The sequence below is a fragment of the Thrips palmi genome, unplaced genomic scaffold (genome assembly GCF_012932325.1).
Source record: "Thrips palmi isolate BJ-2018 unplaced genomic scaffold, TpBJ-2018v1 HiC_scaffold_2, whole genome shotgun sequence".
NCBI lineage: Eukaryota > Metazoa > Arthropoda > Insecta > Thysanoptera > Thripidae > Thrips > Thrips palmi.
Window position 1 is genome coordinate 1,119,576 of NW_023144629.1, and position 18,631 is coordinate 1,138,206.

Consider the following 18,631-nt stretch of genomic DNA (forward strand, 5'->3'; position numbering starts at 1 on the left):
CAGCGCACCAATAAAATGCAGAACGGGTTTTTGCGGTGGCGTGGCGCGTCGCTCCGGCGGGGGGTCCGCAGCGTCCGCAGCGTCCGCAGTCCTTGGCTGTCGCACTTGTTGAGCGTCTCCGCCACACACGCGGCACGGCGGCTCGGCGGCTCGGCGGCACGGGACGCGGCAGGGGCGCACGAGGCGGTGCACGCAGCACGCAGCGCCTAGCGAAGCGGTCGGGGCGGACGAACCGAGGTCGAGCGAGGCTCGCAGCGGACTCGCCTTGCCTTGCCGCCGCCTCGCCTCGCTCGCCGCGCCGCGCCGGGCCGCCGGGAAGGCAGACGGGACGCCGCAGCCGCCGGCGGCGCGACGCCGGGAGCCCCGCCTCTGCCGAGCTTGCCGCCGCCGCCGCGCCGCGCGCCCAGAGCGCGCCACTGGTCGCGTGCGGCCTGGCCGGCCTGGCCACGCCTCCCGGCGCCCCGACGCCCCGCCCCCGCCGCGCCGCGACGCCGAGCGCCGCCAGCGCAGCCGCACCGTGGCGCCGCCACTCGGCCGCGGACTCGCGTCTCGCGGACGCACGGCCAGGGCGCCGCGCCGCTCCACGCGGACCAGGGCGTCGCGGCGGAGCGGTGGAGCCAAGGCGCCTGCGAAGGGCGAGCCGGCGAGGCGCGGGTTCGAACCCCGGCCAATGTTTCAGAGGGAAAAAAATAAACCACTTACACAAAGCCACCCGTACATACCTAAACCTCGGGAATCATGTTCTCCTCCAGTGGCGCTCGGCGGCCCAGCGTGGGCCGGGCACGCACAGTGGGCCAGAAGGCCGGTGGAGGCGGCCAAAACTCTAGACGCGTTTTGAGCTCCAGAGTCGCTAAACAGGACTCGAACCGAACGTGTGACCCCACCCACCAATGGATTCCTCGTTCGGAGAGCAATCCATTGGTGGGGTCACACGTTCGGTTCGTGTCCTGTTTAGCGACTCTGGAGCTCAAAACGCGTCTAGAGTTTTGGCCGCCTCCACCGGTCTTCTGGCCCACTGTGCGACGGCGAGCACGGCCAGCTCCCCGTTACTCGTCTTGATTCCCATTTGCCGCCCGGAGAGCGGCGCTGCATTTTCGCGCATCGCGTCCTCTTCCTGAGTGTCATCAATTGGTGAAAGGGGAGGCGAGTCGAGGTGAAAGGTGACCGCGCTGCGCCGGCCCAGTCGGCAGCGCACTTAGCGGTCCAGCAGACTGATCCCGAGAGTCCTTTTCGTCGCTCTGTCTCTCTCGCACCCACACGGGACGCGTCATGAGTGCGAGAGAGACAGAGCGACGAAAGCGACTCTCGGACTCAGTCTGCAGTTCGCGGCGCGGACACGCGTGCGAGTGGCGGAGTAGCGCGGGCGTGCAGGACCGCCACCGCCGCGCGGCTCCGAAAAGCAGTCGCGTCGCTCTGTCTCTCTCGCACCCCCATGCGGCACGCCCCACGAGTGCGAGAGAGACAGAGAGAGTCCGGCGGTCGCCACTACGCGCGGCGAAAGGCAGCCCAGAGGTCGCGCAGTGTCACGCACGCCGCGGAGTCAGTGGCGGGAATGGTGTTCTTCCAGTGGCGCGACCAGAGCCAACGCTGAGCGCGCGCTCCGGATCTGACCACTCCGGATCTAACCACTCTGTACGAAGTTTCACGCGAATGTACACTGTATGGTTTTTTTGGGGGTAAAGCAACCTGGACACTATGTTGCCCTCCAACAAGCCAGGGAAGACACCCGGGGTGAAAAGGCAACCGACATGACGTGAAAATGACACGTGTTGACCTCATTGACTCGTTTCCCGCGCATTTTTTCGCACCAAATTTTTCACGCTAAAATTTTCGCGGCAGTTTTTTGCAGTGTGCTTGTTGTTCGCACTCTTATAATGCATTGCGCCCATTTGGCGGTCGCCATTTTGTGAGTGGGATTCCCTCCCGCCGGCCGGCCAGGGCGGAGCTTTCTAATTTTACTCTGGCGCGATGTTCTTTCAAATCCACGTGTCACATTCAAGTGCCAGTGAGTACACTGCCAAAGCTCCCGCGCGGTTTTGCCAATTAGTGGGGCTCTTTTGGGGCGGGAAATCTCGAAGGAGAATGCCGCACTGTGTTCGAGAGAATCTGCCTGAAGGCGCAGTCGCAAGCACCACTGCTAAAATGTGACCTCACTGAAGTAGTTACACAGTTTTCGAATAATTACAAACTGATACCAAAATTGGTGTCAGAGAGAGGCCCCCTGAGCGTGATCACCAAATTTTAGAGGCCTAAAAAAAACAAGAAGAGTCCTGTAATTCCATGGTTACGATTTGTGTTTACTTCATCACACCAAACGCTTCGAAAACGATCGCCGTTTTCGGGTTACGGCCCAAAACGCGCCCCTGAAAATGAGCAGAATAAAACCCGGCCCGAAGTTACGGCCCCTCTGAGGGCCGCGAGGCGACGAGAGGCCCCAAAAGGGGCGCGCGGGGCAGTCCGCGCAGTCCGCGTCGCACAAACGACACACTGACAAACGACGCCCAAATTATTGATCATCAATGCCCTGTGCAACAGCGGGCCGATTCACAACGGGGACTGTCTCTCTCTCTCGCACCCGCCCGGCCCGGCCTGCGAGTGCGAGAGAGACGGAGCGACGAAACCGGCGCCGCGCTCGCAATAATGCCCTTTCATCATGCCGACAATTAGAGGCCGAATATCAAACGAATGGCTTCCATTGGCACTGTCAAATTAACAACGTCATCAGTGTGTGTCGCTCTTTGGGCACACACACAAGCCTTTCCCTCTGTGTGTGTGTGTGTGTGTGTGTGTGTGTTCGTGTGTGTGTGTGTGTGTGTGTGTGTGTGTGTGTTTGAGTGCGGCCGCTTCCATACAGCACGCGGACAATAATGACATCACGACAACAACGACCACCACCGGAGCGGCTCCGATAGGCCCTGGACGGGTGGACCCGGAGGGGTGGGGGGGGGGGGCTGCGAATCATACCACCAGAGAAGGGGGAGGGGGCGCCTCACCCCCCACGCGACCGCCGTGCCCGGCCGACAGAGGCGGATCAAACTCAATTCGACGCGAATGTCACCGCGCTCCGCATCGTGCGCGCGTGTGTGTCCTTGTGTCTGCTTCACTTTTCCAGCGCGCTGCCGTCGAGAGAGAGAGAGAGAGAGAGAGAGAGAGAGAGAGAGAGAGAGAGAGAGAGAGAAAGAGAAAGAGAGAAATCCCGTTTTTCGCGTCGTGCCTGTTCAGTGGAGTTCCTCGGACACTGCGCATGGCGTGGCGGCTGCCGCTGCTGCTCAAACCCAAGGTCCCGCCACCCGCCACCCCTTCCCCCACCCCCTCCCCTACCAGCGCCCTCCACAAACGGACGCGGCAATCTCCAATATTTTATTTAGCGTGCCAATTATCAATTAAGAGAAGCGAGCGCTTCCACACAGATCGCACTTTGTGAACTTGTGCGAAAGGAAAGTGTGTGTGTGTCGGTGTGCGTGAGTGTGTGATTGATGTTACACGTGCAGTACGTATCGGATTGTACGGCCCCTCCTCTCTCGCCGGCTCTCAGGCACGCGTGAAACCCGACGGCGTTTTCCTCGCATATTCATAATCTTTTTGATCCGCATTATTCGCGCAGCCTAATGGGATCACATCGCTGATTTCACCCCTAATGAGTCAAGTTGTAAATCGGTTCACGCATTCTTACACCGTCAAACGACCCGCAGCGACATTCTTTTTTTTTTTCATGTATTTAGAAGGGAAAAACACAGATGGAAAGACCGTAAATTGCTGGGTTTTTTTCATGTCGGCTCTCTTTTTCTATCGATACAAGAAGCTTCCTTTCCTGCGGGTGCAGAATAGCCGCATGTAGGGGCGAGGAAAGGGGAGGCGGGGGTGGGGGAAGTCCCAGGGGTCAAGACATCAGCGCAGCCTGGCGGGCGCGGCGCGGCGGGATGGTGGCGGGCTCGCCTTCAGTTTAACAATCTTGGTTGTAAATCTCCTTGAAATGTGGCCTCCAGGGCCTGCAGGGTGGCCGAACGGACGGAACGAACGCACCCCTCCATCTCGATACCGCCGGCATCCTTTTTCAATTGCGGTCTTATTTTTGAAATTTGTTGTTTCCCGATAGAGACATATATATCCCCGGCTGTGTCTGTTTGGCGCGCCCCCGCCGCGTTCGCCCCGCCCCGCCCCGCCCCGCCACGCCCACGCCCCGAACGGACATCCACCGTGTGTTTATGCCGGCGCACAGAAGCTCTCTCCAAAATTGAACCTTAGTCTTCCCGGAAGGTTCCTTTCACGGCGCGCGCGGCGGGGCCTTTCTCCCCGCTCACCTGCCGATACTCTGGAGGGGCTATATAACCTTCCCGCGCCGATAAAGTCCCAAAGGGACTCGCAGTGGAGGAACGATAAACCTAGAGCGCTCGCTTTAAAGTGTAGGGCCGACCGCGCGAGCCTCGCACACCGCGCCGTTTAGGCCTTGTCTCGCTTTGCATTGTGAATGCCTGTCGAACGAACGACCGGCGATAACGACCTCTGACGCCTTTCCGCGCGATCGCTATCCCGGACGCGAGTCTCATTCTTTCCACCCTCGAGCAAACCGTCAAAACACGAAAACAACAACAATAATTGTCGACAGTAACAAAAGACGACACACGGAACGGGGGTAAAGACACAAAACAGTGCGAACGACATCAACGAAGCAAAGTCGAAATACAGAACGGGAACAAGCAACGAAAACGGCGGAAGGGGCAACAACACAACTAACAACAACAACAAAAACTGCAACAAAGACGGAACAGAGACTGGGATGGTAGCAAAACGGCGTGGGGCGTATGGGGCAGCAACAGCAACAACAACACTGCAATTCAACGGGTGAGACATCTGACCAATTTTCGGCGATACGAAATGTATCACCGAAAAAAAGGTCGTACAGGAATGTATCACCGAAAACATGGTCGTACACGCACGTATCACCGAAATAAAGGTCGTACACAAATGTATGGCCGAAAAAAAGGTGAGACATCAGCGAGATTGGCCCTTGTTTTCCTGGAGAAGTATCACCCTTTTTTCGGTCATACATTTGTGTACGACCCTTTTTCGGTGAGACGAGCGTGTACGACCATTTTTCCGGTGATACATTTAAGTATCACCCTTTTTCGGTGAGACAGTTGTGTCTCACCCCTCAGAGAGTGAGATGTATCACTGTTTGATTTTCAGTGAAGAGGCGAAACAGAACAAGCAAACGCCAACAGCGAAAAGGGCAGTCGGCATGTGTAGAACTCGCCCGCTTTTGCGGAGGGAAAACCGCACTCATCCATTGGGTACTTTTACGGGCCAGCGGAATAACGCCGGGGCCATCCAATACGCCAATACCATCCCCGGGACGCGACGCGGACCTCTCTCAGCCCGGACGGACCGGGGCCGGTGGGCAGGGCCGGGCACCGCCGGGCACGGGGGGTGTTACTTTTTAATCCCCTCAAATGGAATCAAACCACAAAGCATTGAAAACGGGATGCCGCCCGAAAGGCAGCCAGCCACACTCCAGGCGCGCGCGCGCGCACACACACACACACACACACACACACACACACACACACACACACACACGCGCGCGCGTGCCCAGTCCGGTGTGGGTCACGTTTTTACGGTTTGAAAGAGATATAAGGGTGTGTGCCCAGTGCGGCTGCGGGGTGGGGAAGCGCGGGGCGGGGCGGGAGGGCCGGGGGATGCCGGGGGCCGGACGAAGTATTGCTTCCATTCCAATCCAAAGGAGCCAGAATTCACAACAAGTCGAACGGTTCCGCCCGGCTCCTCCGCCGGCCACAAACCCACAACTCGTGGCCGCTGGCCGCCCCATCCCACTGCGGCGCCGCGCGTTCCATCGGATAGTTGGCGCTGCCGCCGCCAGAGGTCGCCCCGGCCGGCCAGCGCCGGAGCGCCATTCAACCCGACCCCTCTTTTCTGTCTCTAGTGCCCGGCCGGCCCGCCGGAGGATTGCCGAGCGATCTCCAGTGTTTATTGTATTGGAAAACAATAATTTGGAGAGGGCGGCGTCTGCAGCCAAGCCGTGCGCCAAAACCGCGGCGAGGCACAAGTAAAACCCAACAACAACAACAACCGCAGACATTCTGAGTGGGGCTTTTGATACAGGGCGTCGGCGCGGAAACTTAAGAAAGAAGTGGGGCACGCGGCAAAGGGCGGTGCGCGGATAATAAGAAACGGGAAAAAAGAGAAAGGCAAATAATAAAAAGGCGGCAGCGCAGCGAGCGGAGCCGAGCGGAGCCGAGCGGTGCGCCCCCTGCCGCGACTTACCCTTGCGATACAGCTCAGCAGGGATAACAGAGCGGCATGGCGTGACGGCGATAGGCCAGGTCAGGCCCTTCCCTCAGCCCTCCAGCACAAAGCAGCCCGTCAACACTTTCACCGTGGTGACGCGGTGGTGACGACGAGGCCGACACCATCAATCAAGGGCATTATGACACGAACAATATCTCTCCGAAGACCTCGCCCCGCCGATCAGCGCTTTCTATAGAGATCGTGTCCCGCGGCCTCTCCCCGAGTCTCCCCCGGGGAGGTAATGTGGCGTCGCTAATACGCAGTGTACCGCCCGCACCGCCCCACACGCAGGTATCATCATGGCGCCCACACAGGCAGCTTTTGCGAACCTCATGGTGGCCGCTAAACATGTTGTGTTGCAAAAGTTTTGCGCTGCTGCTGCTGTTAGTCGACCTTCCCTCATCCTTGAAACGAATATTAATTTTACGTTGAGCGCGCGTGTGTGCATGTATGTTGCACGCGAACACACTCATAAACCGTCATGTCAATTTATTGCTATAACGAGATGAAAAGTTTGCCTTTTTGTCATTTCCATTTTCCTCGCACATTGCAGGAGGCCGTCTGCTCGATCTGGACATTTTTCTCTCCCGCCTTCTTTTCGCCCTTCCCCCTCCACCTTCCCCTCCTCCCGCTCCCTCCGTCTTAATTGTCCCATTGGCGGACACCCCATCCCCGCGCCGCCGCCCGGCCGGGCCCGGCCGCCCAAAAACGAGTGCATATTTACATATGCTTCCTGCTGTCTGTCACTGGAAAAAGATTGCCGCCTGAGGCCCCGGAAATTGTCCCTCGAACCGTTGCAGAAAGATCGCTGCGCCATCTTCCGGCGGCGGACACAACGAAAACGAGGAAAAAGTGAATAAAAGTACGGCACGGTCGGCCGAAACTCCGAAACACCTGCTGACGGGGAGGTTAGGCGGCCCTAAGGAGAGAGACTAATGAATGAATGTACAAGTACAATGTGGCCGAGAAAGAAAGCGAAACACACACGCATACGCACGCGCACACTCACACTAATAGAGAGGATCCACAAACCGCCGCAGCGGCCATGCTGATGAGGCTGACCCACACGCCAAAGCACAGAGCATAGTTGAGATTTGACTCGCAAAACAACACGACCACCACACCGCGCGGACAGGGGCGGGCCAAGGGGGTAAGGGGGGGAGGGGGCTGCACTGATTCGCCACCACAATGCCGCAAAGGCTTTGTGCATAGGAAAAGTGTATGAATGTTTGATGAGCGGCGGAGGGGAGGTGGAGAGGGAACGGAGGGGAGGGGGGCCCTGGCCCGGGTTAATGAGTCCCAGATAGAAAGGCGGACCAACATCACAGGGCCCACAGCACCGTAACCATAGCTACTGAATTACTTGCATCGCAATAAAATTAGAGCGACTAGTGCACCTCGCGCGTGCAACGACACAGTTCGCGCAAAGAGAGAGGGGGAGGGAGCGAGCGAGAATGCGCGCACATCGTGGTGCACAAGATGGAGGACGGTCGTTTATTTGGAAAAGTCGTTCTTCTTACCGCACACCGTCACGTCCAACACGTCGGCAGGGTCACCTGCGACCGAGTCTGCGACGCCTCGCCGCCGCAGCCTCGCGCACCCACCGTCGCCGGCCTCGGGGAGACTATTTCGCGGACTTTGGGGTTTGGCCGCGTTGCCCTAGCTCTGCTGACGTCTTGCCACCTGTATCAGGGCGAGTGTGAGTGTGTGGGAGAGTGGCTGTGTGCTCTCTCTCTCGCGATCCGTTGCGCACCCTTTTCGGTTTTCATCGAGAATGGTGTAACGGAGACAGCGGTCGTTTGTCCGTCTCTCTCTGTTGAATGGACCGCGGCTCCTACCGCCACTGCAATGGCCGTGGTGTCATAAACTGTCAAATTCGTGACGGGCTAATGGCGCCGGGCGTCATCCCCACACATCATCCCGCGCCGTGCTGTCTCTCTCGCACTCCAGTGGGGCGCTCCCACGAGTGCGAGAGGGACAGCACGACGAAAACGCAGAGGGCTCGCTGCGGCCGACAACACACACACTATGCGGCACTTGGAGGAGGCAGGCGCTCCTGTAGTCCGAACAGTGCTCCGTCGCTGTCTCTCTCGCCTCGCCGGCGGGACGCCCCCACGAGTGCGAGGGAGAAGGGGCTCCTGATCGTGATGAATAACGAACGATACCGCAGTAAATTACAATAAATTACACGACAGTAACGGCTTCAGATTTTTATCGCCCGTGGAATCATGACAGGAGTGGCCCTGGGTTCAAATACTCCCGCCGGCCCCCCAAATCGCCCCACTATTTCGTCACTTTTTTGACTACACTGTCACGTGCCGAGTCAACCAGGGTCACCAAGCTGAAGTGGAAACACGGTGGGGTGTCCATACTACTGTGCGCCATCCCCCGAGGTGAAGTAACAATGGGGTATCCATACTACGATATCAATGAAACTCGAGTAAGAGTACAGAGGGGCATCCCATCAAGCCGTAACCCTGAGGCAACCATACTACTGACTGTTTTCAACTCTATGCACTTACCTTTACGTTCAAATTGCACTGGCCGCTCTAGGAGTGCGTCGACGGGTGCCCGCCGGATCCACCAAAGTGAAGTATCAATGGGGTATCCATACTACGATATCAACGAAACTCGAGTAGTAACATAGGAGCATCCTTACTACGCCACCAAGCTTTAACCCTGAGGCAACCATACTACTGACTGTTTTCAACTCAATGCACTTACCTTTACGTTCACATTGCACTGGCCGTTCTGGGAGTGCGTCGACGGGTGCCCGCCGGAAGAGACCCGTCCGACGCCAGGCCACGGCCGAACTGGACGCTGCCCGCCAGCAGCCCCAGCAGCGCACGGAACAGAAATAATGACAACTGACAAGCACCATCGGTCGGCGGTTATTATATAAATATAACCCAGCTCATTACGGCCGGTATATATAACGTGACAAATGGAACACGAAATAAATGGCCGAGGCGAATATCAAGCAAGCAGCAGGGAAAGGTGGGAGGGGGAGGGGGACGAGCGAAACTATGAATGAAAGCGCGGCAGGGATCGGGCGCGGCCACGAGAGAACTGAAAGCGATGAGCTGAGAAGAGAAACGAAGGGAGAAGGGGCGGAACGAGGTGAAGGGGGTGAAGGGGGACGGGGGGTGGGGAGCAAGGATGTGGACAGTGTAAGCCCATCGTCCTCTACACCGCCAACAAGAGAGGGAGAATGCGTCGGGGCGGAACATACGGTGAAACGTCCTCCGCCCGGAGCGACTTCTCACTCGAACAAGCAGCCCGGAGCCCGAGGGAGTACTGTCGAAAGGGAATGCACCCAGAAGAACTCCACATTCCCGGAATCGGGCAGATTCTTCTTCTAACTAGGCCAATCATTAGATACTTTTTGAAAACAAAGAAAACGAACTGATTGGTGGAAGAAGTGCTACTCCCCAAGAACAATCGCCACACCAGACAGATTTTGATTTATTTCGTTTTCTAACAGTGCAGGGCGGCCTCGCGGGGCGTTCGCGGCGTATTTTGCGCGAACAGCGGCAAACGAAAGAGACAGGCTGGGACAGGCAGGGACAGGGCGGCCTAGTGTGAGCCGCAGCATTAGTGGGGCCCGGGGCCGCCCTGTGCCGCCCTGTGCCGCCCTGTGCCGCCCCGGCGAATGGGGGCAGTTGGCAAGCCGTGTTTCCGGTATTCGCGTTGTGATGGTTGGCAGCAATGTCGCTATCCATTCATCTGTTTCCATTCACCCTGCCGCCCTGGGGGCCGCGGGGCCTGGGGCTTGAGGCTTGGGGGCCGCGGGGACGACCCGACCCGGCCTCACCCGTCCCGACCCGCCCGTCCCGCCCACCCCCTCGAGACGCTTGGATCCGCGTCGTTGGTTGTAACAACGTGAGACGCCACCGGCCTACACCTGGTGCAGCTTCGAAAAGACAAAAAAAGGCAAGGTTTCTTTCAGCGTAGGCGTTTTGGACGACAAAAGTCCAACTTGCTGTAGCAGGTACCTCTACCTGCTTTGACCACATCACCTGTCAACAGAAGTCGCCGAGCCAGGAGATCACCGGGCGCAGGGACGATTGTTTTCCGGAGTCCAAAAACCAGTCAGCTCGACCACGTTTGCAGCGGGCCGCGCACGTGGGCGCTAAACTTTCGCTCCTTGTTCTACACTTGTAGCCGTCGTCACTTTCAAACGGGGGGCGGGGCAGGGCGGGGCAGGGTGGGGCGTTCTTCGGCGCCCAAAGTCCCGACGAGTAACAGATCGCCCGGCTTTTCGCACTCACTGCGGCCTCACTGCAGAGTGGCCGCGGACGTCGCCGAGCCGAATTCCGTGGCGTTCGGTACTGCTATGTAAAAGTTCCCCCTCCCGCCGGGCACTAGATCGTCCGCCTGAACGGTAGGCAACAAGCCTCTGTAAGAAGACAAAAGTGCATTGTCCACTCGGTAGAAAAACCCTGGGTTCGCGCCTCAGTCCGCGAGACGGCGACATTGTGACGTTGTCGAGGCGCGGACGGACTCGCCGCGCAGTGTCGTGCAGTTGGCGGCAATGTAAATAAAGAAGCGCGCGAAAAAGTTTGCGGTGACGAACAAGCGAAACGCAGTGTGGCGTGCAGGCTGGCCAGGCGAATGACGCAAATAGACCGGCTGCACGGCCACCAGGCCAGCCAATCCCCGAGAAGAAAGAGTTGTGGCGTGCGGAGGGATTGGAGGGGAGGGGAGGGGGGGAGGGGAGGGAGGGGGCATGATGCAAAGAGCGGCGATATGTATTTCGGTGTGGTGCAAGCGCCGCAAGCGCTGCAAGGAGACGTCCCACGGCGTGCCACGGCGTCCCACCTGCCCGGCGTCTTTCTCCAACTCGACAGATGCCGCCGAAAAAGATTTACGCCCTTCCGACCCGAATTCTGGGTCGGGGACTTGCCTTCCTGGTCGCTCGGCCACCGGCCTAATGCGCGCGGTGGAGGTCCAAGCGGTCATGCAGGGCCTGCTGGACAGTGGGTCTGTCGGGCTCAGAGGGTAAGGGTAAGTTGGGGAAGAAATGTACGTACAGTGTAAGCAAAGTACTACTGTTCTTCCCCAACTTACACCGTGTCCTCAACAGAACCCGCACTGAAAACTTTAATGTGTACTGAGTACACACATAGGACACTTAGGTGTATTACTGAGTAAACACATATAGGGCTTAAGTGTCACACTGAAAACCTAAGTGGGTACTGAGTAGTACTCAGTACCCTCTTAGGTTTTCAGTGCGACATGAGGGTGCTAATGGATTGCTCTTCGAACGGGGAATCCAATGGTGCCGCCATGAGCTCCATTTCGAGACACGAAGAAACTAGAGCTTGAAACTCGGTCAGAGCTGCCCGGAGTCCCCCCGTCCGCGCGAACAGGTCTTCTGCCCACTATTCCACTCGGCGTTCCACTTAGAGCTGCCCCGCGCTGTCGCGCAGTGTCGCGTGCGGCCCGCGTGCGTGTGTGTGAGTGTGTGTGGTCTCGGGACCCATTCAGCAACAGCCCATTCAGTGCCTCACCGTGCCGCGCCGCCTAAGAATAGAAGCCATTCACAAACACTGTGCTGTTCCTCCGCGGGCTACGCACTCAAATCCCGTCCCCACCGCGCCCCGCCGCGCCCCGCCGCGCCCCGCTCCTTCCTGCGATCCTCTTCCTTTTGCTTCGATCCCTCCCCCGCGATCTTCCCTGTTCGAACGTGCCTCTCCGTGCTCCAAAAAAGAGAGGAAGGACCCTGGAGCTAACAGCAACAACTCGCATATCGGAGGCGGTGTCAAATGGGGCAAGAAGCACCCTTATCAAGTTGGCATTTTTGCAAGCTTGCAGTCGCTGTTCTAACTAAAAGCCTCTTACTTTTCACGATCTCCGCCTTCCAAGGAAGTCAGGTATATTTGAAGCACGGTCGGGCAGGAGCTTTGAAAGTAGTTGCAGAAACGGGAAATGAGGTCAGCCTCACCTTCCAAAGTAGAGTTCCGGCTAGAACTGCTCTGCAACTAGCCGCGCTACGCGTGCGGCGCGAGCCGAGCAGCGAGCGCACCGTGGAATCCATCTGGGCGAAATCCGCCGTGTCGGGGACTAGAGCCCCGTGACGTCATCGCAGGCAGCTCGCCGACAGTGTCAAGCGCTCGCCAGGAAGTGCAACACACTTCCAACAAACCTCAAAACTTGAAGCAACTTCATACGTCGACCGATGCGCCCAATTTGACTGCAGACCTGGATCAGTTTCCCTCCGAGGAACGTGGAGTGCTTCTGCCTTCGTCTTGGCCTGTTGGTGGTGGCTGGTTTTCCTTGTACAGAACCACAGACACTGAAAAACCAAACGTGGTCTAGACCACGCCACTGGTGTGGTCAAATGGGTGCCTTGTTGACCGCATCAGTTGTGGTCTAAGACCACGTTCGGTGCGTTTGGTGTGGTCATTGCATGGAAAGACCACGCCAAACGTGGTCTAGACCACACGAAACCTGGCCAAACGTGGTCTAGACCACACTAACTGATGCGGTCAAAATGGCACCCATTCGACCACACCAACTGATGCGGTCAAAATGGCAACCATTTGACCACACCAGTTGGTGTGGTCTAGAGCACGTTTGGTTTTTCAGTGGAGCCAAACAGTCTCGAACTGTTGTGACACCACAGCATGCTTCGTGTTCGTGCGAGTGCAGTGGATGCCCCTCGCTGGGCGCCTTCTTCGAGCGGCCAGCTCCAGCCCGCCGGGTAGGCACCACCGCGCCACGCGCGCTGCACGTGTTGCCTACTCGCCGGGCGTCCGCCGCTCCGTCCACTTCGTCGCCTCGTCTCCTTCAAACGGCGAAACGGCACTGCGCCGAAAACCGAGCTGAGAAACGCGTGCGGGACGCAGGCAGGATGCCGACGCTGTGTGGTCGCGTGTTCCTGGGTGGGCAGCAGCCGCCAGCACACTGAACCGTCTCTCTCGCACTCACGGGGCGTCCCGCCCGGCCCGAGAGAGACAGTGGCAGCGCGGCGCGGCGCGGCACGGCACGGCCCGCTGGCGACAAGAAAGCGTCATTCATCGCGGAGAAAGCGTTTAGTCCCGCGACGCAGCCTCGCCGCGCATCCCCGACCTCCCCGGGGCAGCGGCCGGCCTGTCCGCGGGGGATTCTTTTCACTCGTTTTCGCCCGCTCCACCGCAAGCCCCACAAGGCCACACTCGTGCCTGCGTCTAGCCTCGCCGTCGAGAGCTCGGTAGGGTATTCGGGGTTGATAGTTGGGCGGGCAGTGGGGTAGGTTCAAAGTGAGGTTGGGGGTAGATCGCTTAGTGTCCTCGACGCGGTCCTGGGTGTGCAGACGGACGGCGGGTCACGCTGGCCGCGGCGGCGGAGGGCGGGGAGTACACGATGACAACCGGGGTGGAGTGCACGGCGTGCGGTTCGGGCAGGGCGGCGCGCGGGTGGCGGGGAGGGGGCGGGGGGATGAACGGATGGGTGAACGGCGGGCGCAAGAGGCGCGCACAGAAGGGCCACAGACACAGCAGGTGCACGGGAAGCGTCTGCAGTGAAACAGAAAGAACAGGATCGCTGGTTTGGGAGGGGGAGGGGGAGAAAGGGGCTTTGCTGAATGGGCACGGTGGGGGGAGGGAGGGCGCGGGGGGAGGAAGACATGGTCGAGTAGAAAGCACAGCGGCCGTTTTATAAATATTATCGCCGAGGAGGCCTAGCGAAGCGTGAGGCCCATTCAACATCGCGCCACTGTCACAGCCCCCACCCCCTCGCCGCACCCACCCCCACCCTCTCACCGCCCCTAACGGCCCCCGGCCGCCCCCGGCCAGAACGAAGGTCTGCACGACGATAAAGGTGTGCGGGCGCGTGTGGTGGCCGTGTCTAGTTTCTCGAAACTTTCGTCTTTCCATTTTATTTTTAAAAGAAGGAAAAATTGGTCTGCGCCACCGATAAGCCGGGAGTTGACATTTAGTTGGATTTCGGTGAGATGATAGTGCCTCGTAAACCGGCGACGGCTCACACGCGTAACACGGTTGCCTAAAATTAGATCCCTGGTTTTTTCTAACGCACTATACACTTGTCTCCCCGTTTCCCAGACATAACGCCCTGTGAAACTACGATACACGGATAAGCGATGAACCCTGAAAGAAGACAAATACTCCAGGAATAAAAGATGTGTATAGGATAAAGGAAGTGAATAACAACGCACTGTTCGTTTAGGACTAATCGTATTTACAAAAATACTTACAATCTAAGATGACAGAGCATGTTATGAAGAACTTACAATGAGCTGAGTAAGATATGGTCTTAATCTAATGATTGAGTGGATGAGTGAGTAATAAATGAATGGAATGAGTATGAGTGAAGTAATGAATGTGTCGCTTACAGAATATTGATCACAAAGAGGACTTTCAGTAATTTTTTGACAAACATGTACAGAGCCGACTTTGGCTCAGTCTTCCTGTACTGCGAACATCAGTGTGTCCCGCTGTTGAGAGTGATTTATAGCATCAGTACTTTTGATCACGTGATCATCGTGAGATCGTCAAAATGAGCACGGGTGACCGCACGGGGTCAAATATCACAATGAGCATCGCCTCGCGGGAAGAACCTGGATACATCGGGGTCCGCTTCGAGTAAAAATCGCACATAAATAGCACAGCCTGCATCCTTTGATGAGCTCCGAGGTCGGGGTGGGCGTCGCTACCCCCTGCCTCGCGATGACGGTACTCCACTGGGGGTGAGGTCGGGGCGGTCGTCGCTACCCCCTGCCTCGCGATGACGGTACTCCGCGCGCCAGCACGGAGGGCAAGGGGTGGCCTCGGCCGGCACGGCCTCCGCTTCATCTGAACGAGTCGGCGATCTCCCTGAAGGTCTTGTTCTTGGTCTCGGGCACGCGCAGCGCCGTGAAGAGCGAGAAGAAGAAGAGCAGGACGGAGAAGGGCGCGAACACGAGGTAGCCGAGGGCGACCTGCATGGGCGGGAAGGCGAGGCTGACCACCAGGTTGGCGGCCCAGTTGACGGTCACGCTGCACGCCATGGCGGCGGGCCGCGGGCCCTGCGAGAAGAGCTCGGCGGTGATGAGCCAGGGGATGGAGCCGGGGCCCAGCGAGAACAGCACCACGAAGGCCAGCACCGACACCACGGCCAGCGCGCGCACCACGGCGCCCTCGTTGGCCAGGCCCAGCGTGGCCGTCACGGCCAGCGAGCTCACGAACATGCCCACCAGCCCCAGCAGCAGCAGCGCGCGGCGCCCCAGCCTGTCCACGAACTGCGTCGACACCAGCGTCATCAGCACCATGATGCCGCCCGTGCCCACCGTGGCCAGCTTGGACGTGGACTCGTCCAGCCCCGCCTTGGTGAACACGTCGGTGGAATAGTACAGCACCTGCGGGAAAAACGGGCGTTCAGCTAACGGTGTGCCGGCGGTGGACACTCGACGCGAAAAAAATGGCGAGCGGGCGGCACCCTGGCGGTACCCCACCCTTGGCAGCGAGCACCGAGTGTGACATGCCCCGCCCCAGGCCCACCCCAGGCAATTAGCTCACCCCGTTGATGCCGGACAGCTGCTGGGACAGCTGCAGCACAGCTGCGACGAGCAGCGGCTTCCTCAGCGACGAGTTGCGCACCAGCTGCAGGAAGCCCATGGCCGGCTCGGCGCCCTCCTCCTCGTCCTTCATGGCCTGGACCTCGGCGTGGACGTGGGAGGCGGGCGCGGCGCGCAGCCAGGACAGCGCTGCGGACGAGCGAGGACGGCGTCAGTCGGTCTGTCACTACCCCACGCGCGCATCGCGCCACCCCCGCCCCGCGGCGCTACCCCGTGCCTTTACCGTTCTCGGCGGCGTCGACGCGGCCGGAGGCGAGCAGGAAGCGTGGCGACTCCGGGCACAGCGGCAGCAGCACGAGCAGCACCACGCACGGCACCGCGCTGATGCCCAGCAGCACGTCCCAGCGCTGCAGGCCGAAGTCCGCCCCCAACAGCTGCGCCACCAGCAGCGCGATGGTCACGCTCAGCTGGTTGCACACGCCCAGCGCGCCGCGCATCGCCAGCGGGGCCACCTCAGAGATGTACATCGGCGACAGCGACGTGAACAGCCCTGCAAATACTCCCGCCGTCAGGGACTCTGCGACGCCCGGTGTGGGGTATGCCCGACGCGACGGCGTCGGCGATACCCCGCGCGCGTAAAGCGATTTCGTATACAGCGTCGGCCGCTACCGCCCCCTGCCGGTCCCGCCGGCGAAGCGCGGACTTTCGGGGGGCGGCCCGCAGTAGTAACATTGTCTGGAAGGACCAGCCCGCCAGTGTACTCACCGGAGCAAGCGCCAATGAGGAAGCGGCCCACCAACAACATTTCGTGGGAGGCCGCCAGGTTGGCAAAGCCCAACAAGAGCGAGGCTACAACGCCAACGGCGCTTATGAGCAGTAAACCACCCTTCCTGTAACGAAAGGGGGTGGTTATGTGCGGTGTTCACCCAGCCTGCTGTGTAAGGCGGTGACCCTGCATGTCTGTCCTCCTGTCTGTCTGTCCGTCCGTCCGTCGTTGTCTGCACTCAATCAGGGGGTGTTTGGCGAGCGTAATCCGTGGTTCAACACCCGGTCACGCCGTGTCTACCTCGTCTACCGCCATGCGGCCGACCGGCCGATTACAGAGCAATAAACGACAATTGATTGCGAATGAGCGAGCGCGCCGCGACGCCGCGAGCATCCGGTCACGTTACTGCTGATAAGACGGCCTGCGTGATCCGTGACATGTCACTTTTCTGGCCGGCGCCGTCTCGCAGGGCTTGCGAAACGGACGGCCGTCAGGCGGCTGCCCTCTCAATCTCATCTACGCTGTAATCCGCCGAGTGCGAAGATCGGGCCGAAACGGCGCCCTCGCGTGGACGATGCGCGTGATCGCTGACGGCGCACTTCTGGCTGACGACGACGTACCTGCCGAGGCCTTCGGCGAGCAGCCCCGCCAGGGGGCCGCTGACCAGCCCGCCCAGCGCGAACGCGGCCACGATGTAGGAGAAGAGGGACTCGGCCAGGGCGTCGTCCGCCGCCTGGCCGTACCGCGACAGGTACACGCTGTTGATGAAGTTCTTGATGTCCTGCGGGAGCGGCAACAGGGTGGGCTGAGCGCGGCCGCGGGCACAGTTCCAGGGTCACTTAGTTTCGGCATGCTTACGGTCTTGGGCGAGTTGATGACGCCCGTGTTGTAGCCGAACGTGAACATCCCGCAGAGGGAGGCGATGACGCTGATCATCAGGTTCCACGTCAGCCTCCCCCCGTCCACCGTCGGCTGGAACGGAATTCCGATTTGCACATGTGTGTTTGAAAAGTGATGAAGAAAACTGAACCTCATTGGCAACCCAAGTAGCTCCAGAACACAGCCCAGAAATACGTCTCATTGGAAGAAAACTAAAGTCAACAAAAATTCTTTCCAATCATTGAGCCTTCAAGAAATCGCGGTGGTTCGATGGACGCGTTTTCTGGGCGATCTCCGAAAGGCACCGCAGCATCTCAGCACAGGCCAGTCAAAAGATGGCCGTCACTACCCCGCTCCGGGGCGGCGCGGCGCTACGAGGTGGCGCTACCCCACGCTCGCGGAGGGCCGCCCTAACCTATGAATGAACCCTGGGTTCCGCCCTCGCCGCTCACCTCCTTCTCGCCCTTGAATCCCACGGCCGTCATGGTGTCTGCGGCGTCGGCGGCGTCTGTGGCGTCTGCGGCGTCGCTGTGGTCCTGCAGGATGCGGTCCTGCTCGACGACTAGGTGCTGGTGGTCGGTCGCGGCGCGCCACATTGCTTAGTCCATTTCAATGGCTCTCTCTTTATCTCCTGCCATAAACGTCGTCCCGCCGGCTGGCCGCGTGCTCTGCCCCGTATCTAATCGCAGCACTACGATGCAGATTTTGAGGTACGTACAGTGGCGCACCGGCGTGCCGGCCGGCCGATAGTGTTGGCCAATAACACCTACGTGAATGGCAGTGCAGGCGCGGCGCGCGGCCCGGGCGGGGTCAGTAGTAATCCAGCTAAGCGCGGGCTGGGCTGGGCGGGCCGGGCCGCCAGACGGTTATGCCGGCGGTGCCGCGACGCACCACGCCGCACGCTGGCGGACGTGTGAGCCCACATGAGTCGGCAAGGGTCAGCGACTCAGCGGCGGGTATCTCTCTCTCTGTCTCTCCCGCGCGCTCATGTGGAGGCGCGCGAGAGGGGCGGCGTCCGGCTCGGAGCCAGCCGGCAGAGACCCGTAATCTATAGAGCGGCGTCATAACCGATTCAGTGAATTGTTTTCGCGTGTCCTGGACGTGCTGCTCGGGCGGGGGGCGTGCGGGGGGCGTGTTGGGCGTGCTCTCGGGATGCCAGGGCGTCGTCGGCTTAGTTCCGTATC

The 18,631-nt window shown here is 59.5% G+C and overlaps 1 protein-coding gene across 1 annotated transcript; it reads right to left on the reverse strand.

The window, feature by feature from the left end:
* Positions 1 to 14,466: 14,466 nt before the first annotated feature.
* On the reverse strand, positions 14,467 to 18,212 carry LOC117647168 (glucose transporter type 1-like). The gene is made up of 7 exons (XM_034388746.1): positions 17,900 to 18,212; positions 17,427 to 17,540; positions 17,189 to 17,349; positions 16,568 to 16,692; positions 16,086 to 16,352; positions 15,804 to 15,991; positions 14,467 to 15,643 (listed from the first exon to the last, which is right to left on the reverse strand). The coding sequence occupies exons 1-7, from the start codon at positions 18,041 to 18,043 to the stop codon at positions 15,098 to 15,100; spliced, it is 1,545 nt and encodes a 514-aa protein (XP_034244637.1). The 5' UTR covers positions 18,044 to 18,212; the 3' UTR covers positions 14,467 to 15,097.
* Positions 18,213 to 18,631: the final 419 nt, after the last annotated feature.